The 23982-nt window shown below is 50.5% G+C and overlaps 1 protein-coding gene across 6 annotated transcripts in view; it reads left to right on the forward strand.

The window, feature by feature from the left end:
* THRB (thyroid hormone receptor beta) overlaps positions 1-23982 on the forward strand; it is a 582690-nt gene that overhangs the window by 261096 nt on the left and 297612 nt on the right. For 5 of the 6 annotated variants that reach the window (XM_086942146.1, XM_086942142.1, XM_086942144.1 and 2 more), the window contains exon 2: positions 23739-23831. Coding sequence is in view for 3 of the 6 variants with exons in the window: in XM_086942142.1 (XP_086798268.1) it covers positions 23784-23831 (48 nt within the window). In the remaining 3 variants the exon portion in view is untranslated. Of the gene's footprint in view, positions 1-4165; positions 4185-23738; positions 23832-23982 lie in introns of those variants that run through there. The other variant, XM_086942140.1, reaches the window with a different exon arrangement.

A 23982-nucleotide genomic window follows, 5' to 3' on the forward strand; every position in this document is an offset into this window, starting at 1 on the left:
GGTGGGTTCTTTAGAGGGGGCATCTCCCAGCCTTCCTTGACTAGGCTGAGCGGCCCCCGCACTGGGTGTCCATATAGCAGTTCAAACGGGCTGAAGCCCAGGGACTTCTGGGGAACCTCTCGATATGCGAAGAGGAGGCACGGCAGCAGCACGTCCCACTGGCGACGGAGGGGCTCTTCCAACCCCCCGATCATCCCTTTGAGCGTGCGGTTGAACCGCTCAACGAGTCCGTTCCCTTGAGGGTGATAGGGGGTCGTGAATCGGTAGGTAACCCCGCACTGTTGCCAGAGGGACTTCATATATTTAGAAATAAAGTTCGGGCCTCTGTCGCTGACGACTTCTCGGGGGAAGCCCACACGGGAGAAGATCCCCAACAGAGCCCGACCGACTACCGGGGCTGTCACAGTTCGCAGGGGAACAGCCTCGGGGTAGCGGGTGGCGTGGTCCACTAGTACCAGGATGAATCGATGGCCTTGTTTGGTGCGCGGGTCCAGGGGTCCCACGATGTCTATCCCGACCCTCTCGAACGGGGTGGTGACCACGGGAAAAGGTTGCAGGGGGGCTTTTAGTTTGCGGCCGCTCTTTCCACTGGCTTGGCACGTGGGGCAAGATCGGCAATGCTGGTGTACATCGTTCCTCATCTTGGGCCAGAAGAAGTGGGTCACCAGACGACTATAGGTTTTATCTTGACCCAGGTGTCCCGCCAGGGGGACATCGTGGGCCAGGTTTAGCAGAAAGTCTCTAAAACGGAGGGGCACCACCAGTACTCGGCTAGCCCCCAGCTCCGCGATTCTTTGCTCACTGTACAGCAGTTCATTGTCCCAGTAGACCCAGTGCGTTCCGGAGGTATCCCCTGTACTTTGGGCGAGCGCTTGTTGGCGGAGTCCCTCGAGGGAGGGACAGGTCTTCTGTTCCTGGCGAAATTGTTCTTGCGTGGGCCCCCCCTCTTGAGGCCACTGGTCGATGTTAGCGAGGTCTGGAGGTTGAGCTGGTTCTGGGGGGACGTCACGGTCGGTGGTTTCGGCTGGGGCGACCGGAGGCGGTGGCGCCGGCCATTCGGGTTCCTCTGGGCGGGGGTTGGCACGGGCGGTCATGGACCGGGTGGTGACGCACGCCCAGTCCGGGACGCCTAACATCCCCAGGTGTTCTCTTCGTTCTACGGTTGCCCACGGAGAGCTTTCAAGGTCATTCCCCAGGAGGCAGTCTACGGGGGCATCATCTCGGACCGTTACCTTTAACATGCCGGAGACCCCTCCCCATTCGAAGGGGACGCAGGCCATCCGACACAGACTTTCTGAGTTATCGGCTGAACGTACAGGGCAGAGAATGTTCGGTAGATATTGTTCCGGGGTCACCAGGTGACAGCGGACGGCTGTTACACTGGCCCCAGTGTCACGAAGGGCTTCGGCCCGGCGTCCATTGATGCTCACCCATTGGCTGTACTTCTGGGTGTTAGCGGGTAGGGGGATCCGCTGAACCAAGTCTCTCCCCCCTAAGCAGGCTAGAGCCATGGCGGCTGGCTCCCATTCTTGGTGTTCCTGTTCATATTCCTCCTGTTCCTCTGAGATCTGTTCCTCCCCGAGAGCAGCAGCGGCTACTTGGCGGGGTCTTGGGCTCTGGTACTGGGGGCAGTTTGGGTCGTTAGCATAGTGTCCGACTCGTTGGCATCGATGGCACGTAACATTGGCTCGATATCCCGGTCGCGCCGGGGTGCTGCCCCGGTTGGCCGGGGGGGCGGTGCTGGTAGCGGAAGCGACCGGAACGTTGTCTTTTCCGCGTCCTTGGCCTCCTCCTCCTCCTCGGGGACGGTGTTGACCACTGTTGTTCCGGTTTTGTTCGTAGGACCCATTTCGGCCCACTCTGGTGATTTCCCACCGGTCAGCTTCGGCTGCGAGCTGCCGGGGATCCGTTAACTTGCTGTCGAGGAGGTGCTGGCGGAGTTCAATGAAGCAATTGTTCGACAGATGCTCCCAGACCATAAGATTGAACAGTTGCTCGTAGGTTGTGACCTTGCTTCCTTTGATCCAACCTTCGAAGGCTCGGCTAAAGTAGTTTACATAGTCCACCCAAGTTGTACCCGGGATGCGGGTGCAGTCTCGGAACCTCTGACGGTACATCTCGGGTGTGAGGCCATAGCGGGTGAGGAGTGCAGCTTTCATATGGTCATAGGAGGTCATTTGGTGGTCCGGAAGTTGCAGCAGGGCGTCGCGGCCCTCATTGAGGAATCTCCCCCATAGACCGGCTCCCCAATCGCTTCTATCGATCCGGTGTGCAGTCATAGCGATTTCATAGGCCTTAAACCATTGCTGGATGTCGTCCTCTCGGAAGTATTCTCGAACGACATCCTTGGGGATATGTACCTTTTTCTCTGTTGCCCCTGGGGTGTGGGGTTGCTCGGGCACCCCTACTTCTTTATTCTGCTTGCGTAGGTCGATCTCAGCTAGTTTCCGCTCATGCTCATATGCCAGTTTCTTTTCCTCGAGCTCCCTTTGTCTCTGTTTCTCCTCTCTTTCTTCTCGGAGACGCAGGTGCTCTAAGTTGATTTTTTGTTCGGCCAATTTAAGTTCAATGTCCATTTTGAGCCGGGCCATTTCCAGCTCGTGTAGTCGGGTTTTCTCTCGTTCCTGGATCTCGTCTTGCGAGAGACCCGTTCTTCGCTCCTCAGGGGCCGTGGTGGTTTTTGCTGCGATGCTTTGATCCGAGGTTCCGGCAGCCCCGGTCTCTGCCCAAGATTCTAGGGCCTGTTTAAAATCGTCTTTGGTACTTAGTCCGGTGGTAGCGATACCTAGTTCGATGCAGAACTGCTTTAGTTCACGATGGCTGTACTCGTCCAATTTCTCCATCTGGAATTTCTCCGTTGATCCGTTTTCTTTAGTTGACATCGTGATTCGCCGTGGGGTGAGCTACTCTCTGTACGGTTATGCGGTGATTCGGATCGCGCCGCTGGCCACCAATGTTAGACGGACCGGGAGGGTCGGCCGAGGATAAGGGGAGAGGTCTCCGGGGAGAGCCGTCTCCAGCGATCGTACAGACAAGTAACTTCCCCCCCACAGACGGACACCACACAAGGGTAAAGTTCAACGAGACTTTATAGGCAATTCTTAAAGTACGATCAAATGGTACAAGGAGGTCTGGACTCAGGGGTCCCCTCGATTCTGGTCTCTGGTTTGGGGAAAGGGTAGCGGGACAGTCTTGGTTACCAAAAGATGGAAATAGCTCTCAATCCTCGAGCTCGGCGTTCTAGATGAGCGGGCCGCGGCGGAGCCAGCAGGTCCCGAGATGGACGAAGGAAACGACGGTCCGCGGCGGAGCCAGCAGGTCCCGATGAAGATGGTAGATGCAAACGGTCCGCGGCCACGCCAGCAGGTCCCGACGACGATGAAGGATTCCGAAGGTTACGAAGGTTGCGACAGCACCAGCAGGCAGGGCGATGGTGCACAAGGCAGAGCTACGGCAGCGCCAGTAGTCCGTCAAGGATGAGTTCTTCTTTACGTCTCTCGACTCCAAGATACAACTGCCTTCCTGCTCTGGAGCTGCCCCAGTTATAGGGCTGGTGTTCTTTGATGTCCGGACCCTCGCACTTGGAGGTCGGGAGGTCCGGGATGGGGGAGTCCAGACACCCAGCAGGGGGGTGGGGCCAGCGCCCGGGGAGGCGATGGGCGAGCGGCACTTGGCGGGGAGAGCCATCGACACCTCTTTCTCCCATTGACTTGCCAAGTAGCCCGCTCACCTCCTGGGTGGATGGTGGTGCCGGGATGTCTGAGGCCTGGCCAGGCCCAGGGTTGAGGTCGATCGGGGGCCAGGCGGCCTCGTGGTGGAGTGTCCAAGATGGCGCCCAGGATGGGCGCGCGGGCCAGCAGTGGATCGGGTCCACGAGGTCGATATGTTCGAAGGCAGGGGTCCCTGCGGGGACGGAGGATGTGCAATGGTGGTGGGTGGTACCTGTGTGACCGGGCTCGGACCGGGTTGGGCCGGGGGGAAGCGGCCCTTCATGTGGCCTGTCCAACACGCTGGGATCAGCTTTTTGTTTTGCAAACGAAGACAACAGAAGCATGCCATCTGAACATGGTGCAACATGTCGGTGACGCTTCATGCATGTGCCGGAGATGGGTTATCAGAGGCAGCTCAGTATTGTTCCTGGAAAATCTGATCCATGCCACAATCTCGGGGTACCCATTGCCTGCGTAAGTGCATTCCTTATTGGTTCATTGTATGTGAATTTCTCTTATTTGGTTCTTATGATTTCTCTGGTCGCACTTTGGGCCCCAAAAAACTCGAATTATCTACAATCAGCTTCCACATGTATCATGTCTCTTGGTCCTGTGATGAGGAGGATGCTCTTGAAAACAAACTGCTTTTGTTAATATCTTTGGAGTGTCTAGCCCTGCGCTCCCGCCATGCTGGTCTTGGGGTGTTTATTGTCTCGTGTGTGGCATTGGCAGCTGTATGGTCCAGAGAAGGGTGGTGTCCTCTGCAGGAAGACCTGGGTGTCATTCAGGAGGGACAGAGATGCGCCCCCGTTGTATCGCACAGGGCTTTGCACCGCAGCCTTGCGTGCAGGTGTTACAGAAAGGTTTATTCAGCGGCTGCTCCTGCGCTAAGGCGGACGCGCGGCGGCCACTGCTCTGTGAGAGGTTTAAAACGGACAAAATAAAATACAAAAAACAAAAAAAAGGAAAAATAGAATGATAATAATGCAATGTTATAGAAGAGACACAATGTTTCCAATTTTCCAGAAGGACCAAGAGGAGCATTGTTGGGTGATCCTAGGGCCGGAATGGCCGTAGCGGGCACCGGGCGTTTCCCTGGTGGGCCGCTGGGGTGGGGGCCGATTTTGACACTTTTGTTACAGGGCCGATTTTGCAGCATAATCGGGCCCTGTAACAAAATCGGCTGAAACCGGCCCTGGCAAACAGCCCGGGTGCTCCCAGGGTGTGGGGCGGCCGAGCTCCTTGCCAAGGCCATTTTTGATTCCCAGTCCGGCCCTGGGTGATCCCCCTGGCTTTGCGGCTCGTGCCGACATCCAAGAGGGATATTCCTCGATCAGGGGCCGCGCGTGCCCAGGTGAAGGTTCCCCTTTCCATTCGAGCGGACTGCGGGACACCTATTTTCATGAGTGTACGTGGGGACAGATGCGTGCTGCCGGACACACTGTACTTTGGCCGCAGTTACTGCGCCGTCTCTAAGAAGGGAGAGCTTGCAATCAACGTGTGTTTGTAATTTTCTTGCAAATTATATCCTCATGATGTAATTTTTTCAAAACCACATGAATCAAAGGCATTTTAATGGGTAAAATGACCCCAATTGCCTAGATTAATTGCTACATGATAGCATTAATCACACTTAATGGGATCTTATGTAGATCCGTCATTTGTGGGTTTGTTGTCTGCGGAAGGGATCATTTAGAAATGATAAACCACGTCACATTAATCACTTGTAATGCTGGTTTTGATTTTCAGTTGTGTGGTAAAGCTTCGTGTATTTGTGCTGTCGCCGCATATTGCCGGAAGGGTGAATTGTCATCCCTTTTTATTGCGATTGCGTTCACTCTTGGGAGGGGTCTAATGACTGCTTGGCTCAGGGACAATAAAGCGTACTCTCTTGATCAGAATGTACCAGGTGTTTTTTGGGGGGTTTAATTTTTTTTAAAATTAAATTACACCATATAGCAAGTGCTTAATTTGTAAAATAATAAGTGTGGTGCCGAAAGTTTTTCTCAGAAGCCTGCAACAGACACTGATGAATATATACGAACGCTCCTGATTCCACCCCATTCCTCTTTCTTCCCCCACTAGACACCCTCTGCCCCCTTATTTCACGTTTGCCTGTTCTTTTTCACCCCTGCTTTCTCCCTTTGTCACTATTTTCCTGTCTTTCTCGTCCTCCTTCTTTTGGGGTTTTCTCTTTCTTGCTCTGGGTCAAAGTCTGCCGAGGTAAAAACGTGTGCAGTACACAAAAATAAATGCTGGTGGCCCCCACCTGCAACCACTGGCTCAAATTAAACACTGCGTGTACCTTGTCCCTTCTGTGGACAATCAAAAGTGACCTTTAGAGGAGGAACTAGCAAGAAGATCATTTTCAGGGGCGAAGCAAAATTGGGGAGAGGATGTGGCCTTACGGCTTGAGCAGTCAACCTCAACACTGGGGAACTGGGTTCGAGTCTCTGCAGGGACGCTCAGACATCCTGTGATTCTGAGCAAACCACTTAATCTCCCCATGCCTAACAAAACATGAATGTGTCCATTTGTAATGCAATATTTGCTCATGTAAAGCACTCTGATACCTTCGGGTCGAGTTTATGCTATATAAAACTCTTGAGATGAAAACTATAAGAAAAGGCTCACAGCAGGGCGGCTCCACAAAATTGTGGCACTAAGAAATCAATGAATCTGGAAGGGATATTAACCCAATACTGGCACATTGAAAGAATTGTAAGAAATGAACTTGGTTGGTGAGTGTCAAAGAATAGAAATGGTGGCGTTCTTGATAAGTAATGGATCATGTACCGTGCCTTGGCTTTGCACGATTGTGATGCTGTGCACGTCCATGAGACACACCCTAGTTGTAGTTTTAAGCCTGATGGTGTTATGGGCCAGACTAGCTGTGTCAGACTGGCTTCTTTGATGGTGTGTTTGAGCCTCAGGTGGATGCAGAAATTATTGGGCTCTTTAGTTATCTTCGTTGGCATTGGTAGTGATGGCCGCTCGCCCACCCCCTTTCTCAGAAGGATACCACAGTGGCAGCCCTGGCGAGATAGCTGAAGGTGGAACAACAGTGGTGGAAGTTACAATCGGATAATACAATTAATTAATAATGCCACTATTATCAATATTTCCATTATTGTTGTTGTTGTTATTATTTTTATTATTATTATCCCCTTGGCTGCGTGCATCGGCCAACAGCCATCGCCAGCACTACCTCCGTAGTGCTGCGCACTTCCGCTAGCCGACGCGGCCCTGCCCGTGCACGGAACAACCTGCACCGCGGCGGATTTTACTCTGTGGTTAACGGGTTAATATTTTTATTATTGATACTATTATTTATACTACTACTACTACATTTCAGTGCCCAGGCTGGTTCGGACGAGGCCACCACGCTCTTCCACTATGGCCGTGGCCAGCGCCCACCACTGCTACCGCAGCAGGGCCTGGACCCGCCTCGCGTGATTCGCATAAAAGAGCGCAGGCGCTCACTAGACATATTTAGCATAATTACAATTGCAAACACTCTCACAGTGAAGGATTCCCTTCTTCAGTCTGCCCAGTGTGAGCCTCCACCCGCAGGCCTTTTGTTATACTTAGCAGCGCGGTGTTGCAGTGGCCCTTGAAGTCACCATCTCATATTTCTGAATAATTTCTTTTTCATGAAGAAATGTTCCATGCCACTGATAATCCCAGCTCTCTGTGGGGTCCAGCAGTCCACTGCAGATTGCACCCCGGAGGGGCTGAGTAGTGATGCCCCGGTGTCCGTCCTGGCCGGCGGTAGCTGGTGTGCTCGCTCTTGTCCAGAAATAGGTGTCTCCAGTGAGTTTGAGGGGGATCACCTCGGACTCCGCTGGTTTCGATGTCCTCCTCAAATCCAGCGAAGCGCAGATTGATAAATACAGGAATGTTGATTAAGATCCACCCCCTCAGCCTGGTGTCCCACCTCCACCACCTCATCAGCGGACCTTCTCAGCATCAACCCCCCTTCCAGAAACTTCTACAATAGCCCAAAACTTGAGCCTAGGACAACTATAGGCCTGGTGGTTGAGACATGGAGGACATAGCCATCACTGAGACCTCCTCACCGGCCCATCCACTGTGCATTCCCGGCTCTGAGCCGGGTCCGTTCCCCTCCAGCACCGTGGACCAGGACTTGGTCCTCTCAGCAGCGCCCCGCTCTCTTCAGGCAGAGCCTGGTGCTGTTCACTGGTGTTTGTACAGGGCATGCACCAACCGGGGAAGGCAGGGCACCATGGAGCCACCGCTGAGGCCCACACATCAGCAGGACAGACACTGTTGCAGGGACACCTGTGCAGGTACCCCGCCCGCAGACTGCACATGGCCTGCAGCCAGTAACACCTTAAGGATTTTGGGGCCCAGAGCAAAGGTATTTTGGGGGGCCCCGCTCAGAACAGCTTGGAATTTCTGATCCAGTTTCAGCTCTTTGGCCAGGTCACAGACAGATCACAGGCATATTCGTCCAAATTTTAAATGTGTGTACATCTAATATTCAGGGACAGTGATGTGTGTTTTCAATATTTAACCCCTCCCATGCTGGTGACGAACCCCAGCCGTCACGCCCCGCGGTGGGCGTGTGCTGATGACGGCTGGGGTTTGTCACGGCCCGCCCTGTTCTTTTGTTTACCGCACAGCGGTAAAATCGCGGCCGCAGCGAAAGGGTTAATACAGCAGCAGATCACTAATATTACTGCAAATAATGTCTGTGACCACCCCCTCCCATTTGTCTTATGTGAGATCCTGTTTTGATATCAAAGATACTTTTTATGGATGTTGCATGAAACAAAGACACAGCATTTATCTGCAAAGTATATGTAATAGACTCTCACACATCACCCACATGAAAATTAAATTCAAGGAAAACAGTATTTAAAACAATTTATTTATGAATTACTCATGGCATCAGAGCAAGACTCTCTGCGGAAAGGCTGGCTCTGTGAGGGGGCCCCGGAAAGGCTGGGGGCCTGAGCTCACCTTGCCCATACCTTAAAATTCTCTGCGTGTAACTACTCCCGCCCGGCCCCAGCTAAGCCGCAGAGCAACCCCATGCTTGCCAACTCACACAGTACCACCGTGTGACACATGATATTGACTCCCATCACACGGTCTCCCGGTGAGTAGCCAATATCACACGGTGGCAGGGAAAAGAAGCTGAAAACCACCCTAAATAGTGTTTTTCGAACTCGTGTTCCGAAGCTTTGATCTGCCAACATTAAGTGGGAAAGCACCCCAGGACATGGGGTGTTTTGTTGGGGGGGCGGGGGAGGGACTTGGGGCGGGTTAAAAAGTGCCCTCAGGCACTTCTCTGCTCGAGGCTCGCCCCCTCCTCACACGGTGAGATCGCTTATCAAGTTGGCAGGTATGCAACCCAGTGCCCCCAGTAGATTTTGTTTAACCAATTAATCTTTGCACTCACAGCTGTGTTCGTGGGGTGGCATGAGGCGGCTTGGAAACGCCAGCAGCTGTCCCTGAAACGAAACTGTGATGTGGCCTTCGTGGAGCTCCGCGGCCATGATGTCAGCCTTGTGTCACAGTTTGTGCTGCGTCATTCAATCCCGTGGCTGGGCGGGGCCAGTGGGACAGGACAGGGCAGGCAGCCAGTGGCATGCTTTTGTAAATTGATACTTGTAAATTGATACTTGTATAGCGCACTACTCACCCGCAAGGGTCTCAAGGCGCTTTTGAGGATGGCTGTCCACAGCCCGGGAGAACTCCAGGGTCCCGCTGGGCAGAAAGAGCGCTGAGCTCCGGCAAGCACCGGCTCAAATTAAATAGTCGTGGAGGAGGTAGCAACGGATGGCATGCCCAGGGTAACACCACCAGTCCTTCTAAACGCATTAGCGGCTTTCTTTTGATGTGAAATTAAAGTGTAGCTTTGCTCATTTGCCCTCTACAGTAACTGAAGCTGTCACCAGCCGTATGTACAACTATTTAATAAGTAAAGAGTTCTTTTCCCCAAAGCACCTCAAGTGCTCATACTTCTGAGAAGTTGGTTTCAGAGTAGCCACATCTGTTTCTAAGTATAACCGCTGTGTGTCCTGTTCCAGTTGGGTGGACTCGGATATCACAGACTGCGGCTGATTCTAACAGGCACACAGCGGACTTCGATAAGTGGGGCCGTCTATCACCAGCAGCTTTTCGAGGTGGGCACTTTGGAAGTACACCACAGCACTTTCTGCAATTCAAAACTAATTTTAGGTACATAAAAAGGTTTTTAAAAAATTCTTGGCCTGAATTTTCGTGCGTTCCACTCTAATATTTCCTTTATTTATTTTTTTTAGAAAAGAACCTTTATGCACCAGTCTTTGTTCTACAGCTGTCCTGCCAACTTAAAAAAAAAATCAAAATGTAGACAGGGCCTTAGAGGGGGCGAGAACTTGAGCTGACAACTACCTAAGAAGAACTTTGCCCCTCCTATAATTTAAACCCCTCCTATAACAAACAAGACATAAGTGGCAGAGTTCTGCTGCTGGTGCCCTGTAGTAGTTTCATACCTTCTAATGGCTATCGGCCTCCAAAGGTGAGCTGGAAACCAACTCTGTGCGGAGGTCTCTAGTTCGTCTTTCCTGCTGCCATGTGACATTGGCTTTTCACTTGGAGACCGTGTGAGCGGAGTTGGTATTGTGTGGCACCGCCCTTAGTTGGCAGGGTATGCCCAGACGTGGGTCCCTTGCTCACTTTGCCACTGGATTCAAGCTATCCTGGCTGAAGACGGCTGATAGCCAGAAACCGGTCCCAGGATGCTTGTTTCCGGTCCAGGGAAGACCTGGCTTGGCAGTTAAGGCTGGACTGTTTCCATGAGGCACAGGGTCAAGGCTGATTTGCATATGGCTGGGTCTGAACTGGGGTGGCAAAGTGAGCTAAAGAACGATGATGGATTCAACCCAGATCTGTGACTGGGGGTGAGTGTCTGAAAAGTTTCAGCGCTCCGTCCATCATCTCCTTGTGTTTGTTAGAGTAGGGTGAGCAGGAACCATTTATAAAAGGAACAGAAGGGGTGCAAAATTGGTTCAGTTCAGTGGCGTAACATTAGCCCCTGCAGCCCTCGCGGTGCCTGGGCCCTCCGGCACTGTTCACGGCTGGCGGGCCCCTGGCCTGACATCTCCTGGTTATGTCCGGGAGTGGGGGCCTCCATGTACTTTACAGGGGCGCCTCGTCAAGTTTCGTTACGCCACTGGTTCAGTTTTGCAGATCAACGCATTGAGAAAGCCACGTGATAGGTTTTTCTTGATTGACGCGGCAGCATCGAGAGGGGGGCTGTATTTAAACCTTCAAGAGGCCCCTGGTCCTCCTGAGGTCGGTGAACTGATTCTACCTTTGCTTTTTGTCTAGAACTTTGCTACAGAATAAACTGACAGAACATTTCTGGGGTGGAAAAGGGTCAGATTGGATTTTGTTGAGGGGAAGAAACTCACAAGTTTGTGGGTGCTGGCAAATTGACAAGGCAAATCATGCAGTGAACCCCCCTCCCCCCGCCCCCCCTCATGAGTGGGATTACTACTGCAGATACCTCAGCACTCATAGCAAAATCTGCAGCAGGAATACTACTTACACCTGACAGGAATTCTTTTGTTAACTACTCACAGACACACTTGGATCCATTTTCAGATGTAAATTTATGTTAATGGCCAAAAGTGGCCGGGTGTATCCGGCCCACTTACTGCAGGATGAAATGAGGAAAAGAAGAAAGACCCAGGAGCAGTGCTTTAAATGGGCCGGTGCTCACAGGTACTGAGTACTGGCACTTCTTATTTTTATTACTCTGAGTACTGACCCTTCTCTACTGCCAATGAGATTACCGGTACTCATGAAAGGTATGCTCATTGGCTGCTAGTGCTGGTGAGCACGATGCTGTGAGAGTGGAACCTGCCTGCAGGACACTCTGACGGGCAAAGTGCCTTGTGGCCCTGAGCTGAGCCGCTACTGAACTATTCAGTGCAGACTCATTTGCATAATGTCTGGGTGTTCACCAGCCGCTGTGTGTGGCAGAGTGGTCCTATCAGGCCTTGCGTGGTCAATCCTATATAAATAAAAATTGGGGGAGTTTTATATAGCACGAACTAGACCCGAGACATCAGGTATCAGAGCGCTTTACAAGAGCACCAGTTTCGTTACATAAGGACGCATTCATTTTTTGGGGGGGTAGGCACGGGGAGATTAAGTGATTTGCCCAGAATCACAGGATGTTGAGCGTTGTTGCCGAAACTCGAACCCAGTTCCCCAGCTTTGAGGTCGACCACTCTAGACATAAGGCTACATCCTCTCCCATAGTGAAACTACAAACTATCACGTGCATTTGTGCACACTCTAGAATCCAGGCAGCCCACTGACAGCTCAATTAACAAAGCTACAGGAGTGTAAAATGGCTTTAATTCCACCTGAGCCTGTTGTAATGGTAAGTGGTATTTATATAGTGCTTACTGCCCCAGCCAAGGTGTCAAAGCACTTTTCGGGGAGTAGTATGCTACTCCGGAACCCAAAAAGGATTAGTGGTGGGTTAGTATGGGGAAAAAATATGTGTTAATTTGAGTGGTGGACATGTGAGTCTATTATTTGGATTAAAAACGATAATGGAGGGATAGAGAAGGGTAGCATCTAGAAAGTGATTATTTAGCGATCATAGTAATAGGGGTTTGGCGAGTGTCTGTGTGGTTGCCTGCTTGTGCGTGCGTGTTTGTGTGTGAGAGAAAAGCAAGAGGTTCTGGACACTCTCAGGAGTTACTTTACATTAAATGTGTGGTTTGCTTCCTGGGTGCAGGTCTGCCCATTTATTTCTGTGTGCGTGCTCTTAGATGAGTATTGGCCTAACACAGGCAAACAAAAGGATGGCAGTAAGAAGCTGCAAATATTACAAAACAAGGAAATGTTCACATATCCCCACGTTTTGCCTTCATTGTGTGTAACGAGTTAACCTGTTTTGTTTATATAAATAAATGCCTCACGCTTTTGGTATGTGCTGGAACTGGTATAGAATTCCTTGTTAATGCTGCTGTTCCAGTCAGTTTCCAGCGGCACGCCTTAACCTTCCCCGTTAAATGCAATGGCCTGCATACATACTTCGGAGGGTCATGGCATCCTATTACCTGTTAATTACAAGATATGTCTTGTGCTACACGTGCAGAGGGAATCTGCACATATGAGAAATTTCAGAGCACCATCAAGGGCAATGTAAAGGCGAAATGAATACTCGATGGGAGTGTCTCATGTCTTGCCCTAAGCCCTTTAACTAGATCATTTTAATAAGTACATGCACTTCTTTTTTCCCATTTAAAGCACTGCCCAATTTATTTATATGTTTATATAGCGCCAGAATCGACTCCCGAAGGAGTATCTCTGAGCTTCGGACGGGCAACATAGATGTGGCGCTCTTCCAAGAGAGAGCATTTTCATCTCAGGGTGAACCGGAACGCAGATGCCTTACAAAGAGGTGGATTCTAAAGACATCCGGTAATATGGAGCAAATAGGCAGGGTCCGGCCCTGCTGAACACACAGGATGTATGACGTTACAACGCATACTTTTACAACGCATACCTTTACAACACATTTTTTACAACGCAACATCCATTACAACGCATTCTATTACAGCGCATGCCATTACAACGAATTTTTAAAAACTACCTTTACAACGCATTCCATTACAACGCATACTACCATTACAACGCATACCATTACATTGTATGTATGGTAAGTATTGGATAGTGTAGGGGTAAAAATGACTATTCTAACTCCAGTGGGTGCAACAGTAGGGTAAGTATTGGATAGTGTAAGGGTACTATGCGGTGTGATGGTATGTCTTGTAATGGTATGCGTTGTAATGACTGCATTGTAATGACATGTGTGGTAGTGGTATGCGTTGTAGTGTCATGCGTTATAATGGTTGCGTTGTAATGGCATGCGATGTAATGGATCTTGCGTTGTAAAAGTTTTGTTGTAATGGTAGTGCGTTGTAAAAGTTGCGTTGTAAAGGTTGTTCTTCCCGAACACACAGCTTCAGCACCTGATTTGGAGGCAGGATGGTGAAGTGCGAAACTTCTACTGACGGAACCTTATTTGGATGCACCCCTGGAAACCCTTGGTGATGATGATGATGATATGAGATTTATAAGGCGCACAGATACTCCAAGGAGGGTCCCGGCTCTGGATTAAGGCTACCTCAGCGGAAGGACTCCTGATTTACAGTTGAAGTAGCCCTTTCCCTAGCTGGAGTGGGACTACCACCTGTGAATTTCCCTGCAAGGTTCCGCTGCTTGAGAAGGAAGCACAGTGAGGCAGGGTAAGCTGGGACCTATCGCACCAGCTGAAAACTCCCCGCACATCACGACCCTTAATGATTTTGCTATTTCACAATGAACCTCCAGCTTTTGAAATTTTGGGAAAAACTAAAAAAAAAATCCAAAGTTGGACAAAAAAATAGGGTCCCATTTGGCATTCAGTTGTTGCTACAGTGCGTAAACCACACCAGCGGGTGCACTCCAGGCATAGAGACCCCCAGCGGGGGTGGGGTGGGGCAGGGGTGCTCTAAACATGGTGGACGGTCCACTGCCAGGGGTGGAGGCGGAGGCGTCCACCGAGCAGGCGGCTGTAGAGCCACCTGCCCCAGAGTTATATCCATCTGCTTATAAGAGTAGAGTCGAACCTACCATAGAATCGATGCTGGCCCGGATGCTAATAGCGTTTTTGATTCTTGGAAATAGAGAGACGTGTTTTAGTCTTGTGGCTTCGTGCTCAAGATGCTTGGATTTACAAAAGGTCATTATGACCACCTCCAAATCTGCAAAAAGTTAAGAACTTCCCGGAAAGACTAAGAGATGAAGAATTTGGTGCTGGAGCAGCTCCCGCTTTGCAACGCAGAGCGAGAAGGGGACCTTGGGTTTCTTCGTACTACAGCGAGCCCTCCGCTAGGGCCCCTAGTGCAGGGCGACCCTGGCCAGGAGCTGATATACGAAGCGGGGGCATCTGTCCGTCCTCTTCCTTCAGCCCCTGACAGGGGAGGCAGCCCTTCCTAAACCCTTGTTAGGGCCTTGCTTCTGGTTCAGATACATCACTCGTCACCTTCCACAAAGCTCTATTTTAATTGTAAGTCATTGGTAACAAACTTTACAACAAGCGCACAAGCTATCCCATTGACCTTTTGCCCGTGGAAGAAAAAGATCACGTTAATCAAATACATACAGTAAATAACTACATGTACTCCACCTGTCTTCGTCCACCTTCTCCTCTCCCCTCTCACTGGCGGGTTCCTGGGCAAGGGAAAAAAGACAAAACAGGTTAGTGGTCCCTCCGAGCACCCCTCCCCCGAGGTAAGGCAGGGTGACGGACTCCTTTGGGTCCTTAGCTGTTGTCGTCTTCTTGGTTGCCTGAACCTTCCAGCCCCTCCCCCACGAGTAAGGGTTAGCCGATGTGCCACTCAAGGAGGGATCCCTGTAAATCAAGGGCCTGGATCCAAGAATGTGGAATGAGAGGATGAAGCCAGGAGTAGGCCCTCCCTGCAGACCTGGTGCTGCAAGAGAGATGCAGTGGACACCCTTGCAAGAGTGGGAAGTACCTGAGAAAACAAACTTAAATCTCAAGAATAGAGCCTCGTAATGTGCACACACTAATGGTTAGAACTGGGCAACTCCCTGCCCACAGGCCACGCCCACTCATAGGCATAGTCTTGTCAATGTCAGAACATTTTATCCAGGTGCAACAGGTGTGTTGTCCGTGCTTACAGCTTCTTAAAGCCACAGCCCTAGTGAGCGGGAGACACACTGGACTAACGCAGAGAACTCTGGGACAGGGGTGAGTGGGAGCCCGCTATTCTGTCACTGCAGTGGTGTAATGCAGGGAATTGTGGGGCAGGCGTGAGCTGTTCTGTAAATGCAGAGGTGTAATGCAGGGAATTGTGGGGCAGGCGTGAGCTGTTCTGTCACTGCAATGGTATAATGCAGGGAATTGTGGGGCAGGCGTGAGCTGTTCTGTAAATGCAGAGGTGTAATGCAGGGAATTGTGGGGCAGGCGTGAGCTGTTCTGTCACTGCAATGGTATAATGCAGGGAATTGTGGGGCAGGCGTGAGCTGTTCTGTAAATGCAGAGGTGTAATGCAGGGAATTGTGGGGCAGGCGTGAGCTGTTCTGTCACTGCAATGGTATAATGCAGGGAATTGTGGGGCAGGCGTGAGCTGTTCTGTAAATGCAGAGGTGTAATGCAGGGGATTGTGGGGCAGGCGTGAGCTGTTCTGTCACTGCAATGGTATAATGCAGGGAATTGTGGGGCAGGCGTGAGCTGTTCTGTAAATGCAGAGGTATAATGCAGGGAATTGTGGGGCAGGTGTGAGCTGTCCTGTCACTGCAGTGGTGTAATGCAGGGAATTGTGGGGCAGGCGTGAGCTGTTCTGTAAATGCAGAGGTGTAATGCAGGGGATTGTGGGGCAGGCGTGAGCTGTCCTGTCACTGCAGTGGTGTAATGCAGGGAATTGTGGGGCAGGCGTGAGCTGTTCTGTAAATGCAGAGGTGTAATGCAGGGGATTGTGGGGCAGGCGTGAGCTGTTCTGTAAATGCAGATGTGTAATGCAGGCAATTGTGGGGCAGGCGTGAGCTGTTCTGTAAATGCAGAGGTGTAATGCAGGGGATTGTGGGGCAGGCGTGAGCTGTTCTGTAAATGCAGAGGTGTAATGCAGGGGATTGTGGGGCAGGCGTGAGCTGTTCTGTAAATGCAGAGGTGTATTGCAGGGGATTGTGGGGCAGGTGTGCGCTGTTCTGTAAATGCAGAGGTGTAATGCAGGGGATTGTGGGGCAGGCGTGAGCTGTTCTGTAAATGCAGTGCTGTAATGCAGGCAATTGTGGGGCAGGCGTGAGTTCTTCTGTAAATGCAGAGGTGTAATGCAGGGAATTGTGGGGCAGGTGTGAGCTGATCTGCAAACGTAGAGGTGTAATGCAGGGGATTGTGGGGCAGGCGTGAGCTGTTCTGTAAATGCAGACGTGTAATGCAGGGGATTGTGGGGCAGGCGTGAGCTGTTCTGTAAATGCAGACGTGTAATGCAGGGGATTGTGGGGCAGGCGTGAGCTGTTCTGTAAATGCAGACGTGTAATGCAGGGGATTGTGGGGCAGGCGTGAGCTGTTCTGTAAATGCAGAGGTGTAATGCAGGGGATTGTGGGGCAGGCGTGAGCTGTCCTGTCACTGCAGTGGTGTAATGCAGGCAATTGTGGGGCAGGCGTGAGTTCTTCTGTAAATGCAGAGGTGTAATGCAGGGAATTGTGGGGCAGGTCTGAGCTGATCTGCAAACGTAGAGGTGTAATGCAGGGAATTGTGGGGCAGGTGTGAGCTGTTCTGTAAATGCAGTGTTGTAATGCAGGGAATTGCGAGGCAGGCGTGAGCTGTTCTGTAAATGCAGAGGTGTAATGCAGGGAATTGTGGGGTAGGCGTGAGCTGTTCTGTAAATGCAGAGGTGTAATGCAGGGAATTGTGGGGCAGGCGTGAGCTGTTCTGTAAATGCAGTGCTGTAATGCAGGGAGCTGTGAGACAGGCGTGAGCTGTTCTGTAAATGTAGAGGTGTAATGCAGGGAATTGTGGGGTAGGCGTGAGCTGTTCTGTAAATGCAGAGGTGTAATGCAGGGAATTGTGGGGTAGGCGTGAGCTGTTCTGTAATTGCAGAGGTGTAATGCAGGGGATTGTGGGGCAGGCGTGAGCTGTTCTGTAAATGCAGTGCTGTAATGCAGGGAGCTGTGAGACAGGCGTGAGCTGTTCTGTAAATGTAGAGGTGTAATGCAGGGAATTGTGGGGTAGGCGTGAGCTGTTCTGTAAATGCAGAGGTGTAATGCAGGGAATTGTGGGGTAGGCGTGAGCTGTTCTGTAAATGTAGAGGTGTAATGCAGGGAATTGTGGGGTAGGCGTGAGCTGTTCTGTAAATGCAGAGGTGTAATGCAGGGAATTGTGGGGTAGGCGTGAGCTGTTCTGTAATTGCAGAGGTGTAATGCAGGGGATTGTGGGACAGACGTGAGCTGCTCTGTCAATGCAGAGGTGTAATGCAGGGAATTGTGGGGCAGGCGTGAGCTATTCCGTAGATGCAGAGGTGTAATGCAGGATATTGTGGGGCAGGTGTGAGCTGTTCTGTAAATGCAGTGCTGTAATGCAGGGGATTGTGGGGCAGTCGTGAGCTGTTCTGTACATGCAGAGGTGTAATGCAGGGGATTTGGGGGCAGGCGTGAGCTGTTATTTAAATGCAGAGGTGTAATGCAGGGAATTGTGGGGCAGGCGAGAGCTGTTCTGTAAATGCAGTGCTGTAATGCAGGGGGTTGTGGGGCAGGCGTGAGCTGTGCTGTCAATGCAGAGGTGTAATACAAGGAATTGTGGGGCAGGTGTGAGCTGTTCTGTAAATACCGTGGTGTAACGCAGGGGATTGTGGGGCAGGCGTGAGCTGTTCTGTAAATGCAGAGGTGTAATGCAGGGGATTTGGGGGCAGGCGTGAGCTGTTATTTAAATGCAGAGGTGTAATGCAGGGAATTGTGGGGCAGGCGAGAGCTGTTCTGTAAATGCAGTGCTGTAATGCAGGGGGTTGTGGGGCAGGCGTGAGCTGTGCTGTCAATGCAGAGGTGTAATGCAGAGAACTCTGGTGCAGGCGTGAGCAGGAGACACTTCTGTCAATTGGTGTAATGCTGAGAATTACAAGCCAGTCGTGTACTTTAGTAGTAAGTGGAAAAGAAAGGCAAAGTTTGAGACCACATAAAGATCGTTGTGCGACAATAACCTCGTCCTTGGGCGGCTCGTACGGTCCTGGGGGCTCTTACTACGCTGTCAATCCTATATATAAATATATATTTAGAGGAGTTGACTGATACAGTTTCACATGTAGGACGGTGAATCCGATTGGTCATGGAGTCTTCAAGAGATGCCCATCAGCGTGGGCGCCCTGTCATTGGCATATTTTCCACGTCGGTCTGTCAGCAGCAAACAGTAGCAACAGATGAAAATAACTTTAGCGCCCTGGCAATTAACGAAATATCTGCCTGTCAAGTGTCAGTCATGTTATGAAGCATTAACGCCCGGAGCTGAAGCCGCGGGGTGGCGTCTACACAAAGCCTGCATCTTCCACCCAGACTATAATTATCACGCATATAAAATAACACCCAGCAGGGGCTTTACAAGGGCTCAAAGGACAACCTTCAACCAGTGTTCAACATATCGCGAGCGGAACTTTATGAGACCGAAACCCCTGCTGCGTGCCAAGGAAAGCACATCTGCGGGTTTCACAGAATCCCCAGGACACGAGGCCCGCGCCAGAATCAGCTGGGCCTGGGAGGCTTGGAAAATGCCCAGAGGCCGACATATGGATCTTTGACGTGCCCGTAAATTGATTTATAAGATGCTGGGAGGCTGGGAGCCAAGAGGTTGGTCCCTGCTCCGAATAAAGCGCTCTCTTATTCTGGCTCTGCTGATCATGCTATATGCACTTCGTTTTCTTTGCTTTTGCTGCTTGTGCCTCTACAGAAAACACAAACATGTCAGGATGGGTGTCAGATACTTTCCGGCAGGCCTACCCACCCTGCCAAGCCTTGAGGCTCCGGCGAGCAGTTACACCTCACAAAGAGGGGGCTTTCAAGGTACTTTTTCACCAGATTTGTGCTTCAGATTCCTGCTTTTTAAACATTTGCCGCTCCACCCTGCTGCTGAGCATTACGGGGCAAGCGTTGGTGGTACCTGGGTTGTGGTGTCCCCGCCCTGAGAGGCGCCATTTACAGCCACCCGTGTGGCCTGTGTACAAACAAGGCCCAGCTTCCAATTTCCCAACCCAGATTTGGGAAGCACCTTTGATTCCTATGGAGTGTCCCTCTCCATGTGCCAAGTTTTTGTGTAATTGAAAAGAAATACTCATAGTACTTGGGTGGACGACTGACCGCACCCTTTATGAGAGCCATCTTGTGTTAGATGCGGGGTCATCATTCGCGGCCAGATTCACACACTAAGTTACTTGGCTTCCATCTCTGATAACTTGCAGTGAGTCACATGTTTTCCAGATAACTTCAACAGTTCTCCTAGAATCCCTCTTCTGGGTGGTGCGTTTCGAAGCGAAGAATCAACCAGGAGTACAAAGGAGCTCGTGAACGAACTCTTGCGCAGTTGACCATCGCTAGCAGCTCCTTAAAGACAAATATTAACGGAAGGTGTTGGGCACCACCAAGGCACTGTCGGCATAAGACCAGAGCTCCACTGGGGGTGAGTGAGCAAGAAGTAGGCTTGGGCGGTAAATTCTGCTTCGCTTGCGGAATTTGGGTAATTTTGCATTTCGCAGAGAATGCGAAATTGCTAAAAATTCTGCGGCTTCGAAGAATTTTTGATTGTTAGCACTTTCAAAATGCGTGTTCGTAAGATATTCCCCCCCCCCCCCCCCCGAGCACGCAAACAATGTTTGCGAACACGAGAAAGCATCGCGAACGGGCGTAACAAACAATTCCGTGTGTTCGCGGAACTCTGCGTGCTCGCTGAGATTTTTTACCGTTTTGTGGAGCTTTGCATAGCGTGACTACGCAAATTCCGCCCACCCTTAGCAAGAAGACGACTAGTCCAAGAGGCTACCAAGAGGCAGGTGTCCTCTTCGATGGAGCTAGATGGTTTAATGACCAAGAGTAGTCAAAGTGTGCGTGGGACATCATACAGTATCCAATCCACTCAATCAATGAGGCACGAAAGGGTCCATTGTCCAAAGAAACCCTCCTAAAGACCCACATGATCCAGACAAAAACATATAGCAAACTACAGGTGCTTTGGTCAATGAAGGGTACTATTAATTCACTCCTTTAAGTAAACAGCAGATTTCCAAAAGAAATGGATAAATCACCCCACCCATACATTATTGTGACACGCTGAATCATCAGTGACATATCCACACCAAGGTAGGTAGATGCCACCTAGACAATCTCGACCGATGTGCAGGAGTTGAGATAAAGTCAACTGGATAGTCGCAGGGATCAAGATTACTGCTGAAGATACCTTGGGACACACACCTGTAGGATATTCCATTTTATTGGTGGGGGACCCCAGATATGATTAAAATGTCTTTCACTTGCACGTTAGATGGATATAGTAAACCGTCCATCAACTTTGCCTACATGTTTCAGCCTTTTCCTATGCCCCTACATGTCAATGGCACTCATCAGGGCTTGATCTAATGTAGGTATTCCTGCTCTTACTCCTCTAATACCATGCATCATACTAAGGAATGCAATAATAGAACCTATACGGTCAGAGTCCACTGCTTCCTCTGCAGGATCTGATGTTCAAAGATATTGAAGGCCGCACTGTTGCCTGATAGTTGGCACAGGTCTTTTTCTATGTCACCGTCTGCTTCGAGTGCGTCGTACCAGATTCTGAAGACAGTAGTTTCGGTGTTGCGCCAGTGGTGAGAGCTAGACTGTTTGATTTGCGCAAATATTTTAGTCAATGATAGATTTGCGATGTGGTGGCATGCTGACCCCATCACGTCATTCAAACTGTTTCAGTGCCATGATGGATGCCAACTGTACTGTGCAGTACAAAAGGAACATGTCCTTTGACCCTCTCATAGTTGCTTTGATGAGAGGGGCTAAATTTGAGTTGGCTTCCCTATAACCAGTTCACCTCTCACAAAGTCAGAGGATGCCTGACTCAGAGCGTAGACGTAGAAGAGCTCATGTGTGTAACAGGTTTGATTTCAAATTTACTTGCAGACGTCCAGCATTTCATTCGAGGGCATCTTTAGAATAATCATTCCACTGACCTGTTGGAGCAGACAGTCAGTCATCACAGAGAGGCCAGGCAGTGGGTAAAATGGCCATTTTATTCTTACAGTTACAAAGCCACCACCAGAAGTTTGTGCAAAATTAATACTCAGATCAATGAAGCCTTGGCAAAGCCAAGTCAGGCTTTAATACAGCCATGCATGCAAACATGAGTATACTCTAAAAAAATTACAAAATCACCTCCAGGCCAGCCGCTGCCTCTCGGTCCTCTTTGGCTCTTCAGTCAACTGCAGGACTCGAAAAGCAGGAAGCACTTAGGCTCCCGTAGCCAATCACAACACTGCATTACAGCAGCGTTGTGATTGGTCTGAGCGCCGTGGTTCAGCGTTCAGAGAACTGGCAGGCTGTGCATGTTCCCACCATGGTGTGCAATACAGCCCGGAGGAGAACATGCAACGTGCGCATGACTGTTTGGCCGGCCCAAGACAGACCGCCAAACCGTTGTGCACACTTAAGAGAGTGCTCACCAGGCCTCCCCCTGTTCCTCTGTGACAGCCCTGCCCCGCCCCTAACCAGCTGAGCTACGACTGAAAAATAAAATTATAACATCAATGCATTATTACCATTTTATTTTTCCTTTTTGACCGGCTCACGGAGCACGGAGGCAACACGGTGGAGCCGCCGCTGGTATTCTTGCATCTCCCCTGTGCTGTGGTACACAGGATCCTTGCATCTCCCCTGTGCTGTGGTACACAGGATCCTTGCATCTCCCCTGTGCTGTGTTACACAGGATCCTTGCATCTCCCCTGTGCTGTGGTACACAGGATGCTTGCATCTCCCCTGTGCTGTGGTACACAGGATGCTTGCATCTCCCCTGTGCTGTGGTACACAGGATGCTTGCATCTCCCCTGTGCTGTGTTACACAGGATCCTTGCATCTCCCCTGTGCTGTGGTACACAGGATGCTTGCATCTCCCCTGTGCTGTGGTACACAGGATCCTTGCATCTCCCCTGTGCTGTGGTACACAGGATCTTTGCATCTCCCCTGTGCTGTGGTACACAGGATGCTTGCATCTCCCCTGTGCTGTGGTACACAGGATGCTTGCATCTCCCCTGTGCTGTGGTACACAGGATCCTTGCATCTCCCCTGTGCTGTTTTACACAGGATCCTTGCATCTCCCCTGTGCTGTGGTACACAGGATGCTTGCATCTCCCCTGTGCTGTGGTACACAGGATCCTTGCATCTCCCCTGTGCTGTGTTACACAGGATCCTTGCATCCCCCTTGTGCTGTGTTACACAGGATCCTTGCGGTACACAGGATCCTTGCATCTCCCCTGTGCTGTGTTACACAGGATCCTTGCATCTCCCCTGTGCTGGGTTACACAGGATCCTTGCATCCCCCCTGTGCTGTGTTACACAGGATCCTTGCATCTCCCCTGTGCTGTGGTACACAGGATCCTTGCATCTCCCCTGTGCTGTGCTAGAGACCTCTGGTTGCCTCAAAAGCAAGATGTGATGGGAGTAGAAGATGGGAGTCGGTAGGGAAATCAGATTTCCACACAGGACTATAACTTTGACATGCCAGTAGGGCTGGGACAGAGCCATTCACATGCCAGCTGTGAGCTTGATATGTGACTTTTGGGTGACCAAGGAATTCTGGGGGAAAATAGTTGCCCAATTCTTTGTAAACTGTGTCCTTAGATGACTCCTGAATGTCCTGAAGAAGGCCCTTTTGAATAAAGTGAAGGGGGGTCATGGCAGGAGGATTGTCTTGCGCAGTACACTTAGGAAGCACATCTTGTATTTTTAAAACGTGTTATTTTTGCTTATACCAATGCATCAAGAGCAACAACACAAAGCACACATTAATTTTGTATTTCAGCCACATGTGTAATCCACTTTTCGGGGACTCTGTTTCGCAAACAACACATGCTTAAAAGCAATCTTTCCACTGAGCCTGGGTTAAGGCTTCATATTTTATGTATACATTTAAAACATTCATAGAGAGCAGGCTGTCTGGAAAGAGGCTCTGATGGAGTGGGCGAGGGAGGCGGTTGTGTGATGAATGTCGTACCTGCTGTAATATGATGATGTGCAATGCCCGAAACCCCTTTCTTTAATATCAGTTCCAGTTCTCGGGCATCTAACGAGGGGTGTGGCATTTTCACTGCTTGAAGCAAAGGTTGCCCCCATGACAGTTCAAGTGAGCAGCAGAATGTTGCTTCAGCTAGGCAAGGTTGTGGCATTACCTACAGCTTTACATGTAGTGCATTATCACACTTTTATTTCATGTTTCTTTTTTGTCTGTGTTTGTTTTCCAGGTTCAGTCGGAAAGCGGATGGAGGCCGGGCAGTTTTGAGCGGTCCATGAGCACTGTCACATTGATTGGAATGCCTTTAAAGGTTCTTACTAAGGTAACGGTTGTTGCTTTGTTGTGTTTAACACATACACAATCATTTAGCTCTGTGTATGCATGTGTCTGTGTGCTTGCATGCCCTTTGGGAGTGTGTGTGGGTGAGCTTGTGCACAGATGTCTGATTGAGTGCTGTGGCTACTGTAGTCTTC

Source organism: Lissotriton vulgaris, chromosome 10 (assembly GCF_964263255.1).
Source record: "Lissotriton vulgaris chromosome 10, aLisVul1.2, whole genome shotgun sequence".
NCBI lineage: Eukaryota > Metazoa > Chordata > Amphibia > Caudata > Salamandridae > Lissotriton > Lissotriton vulgaris.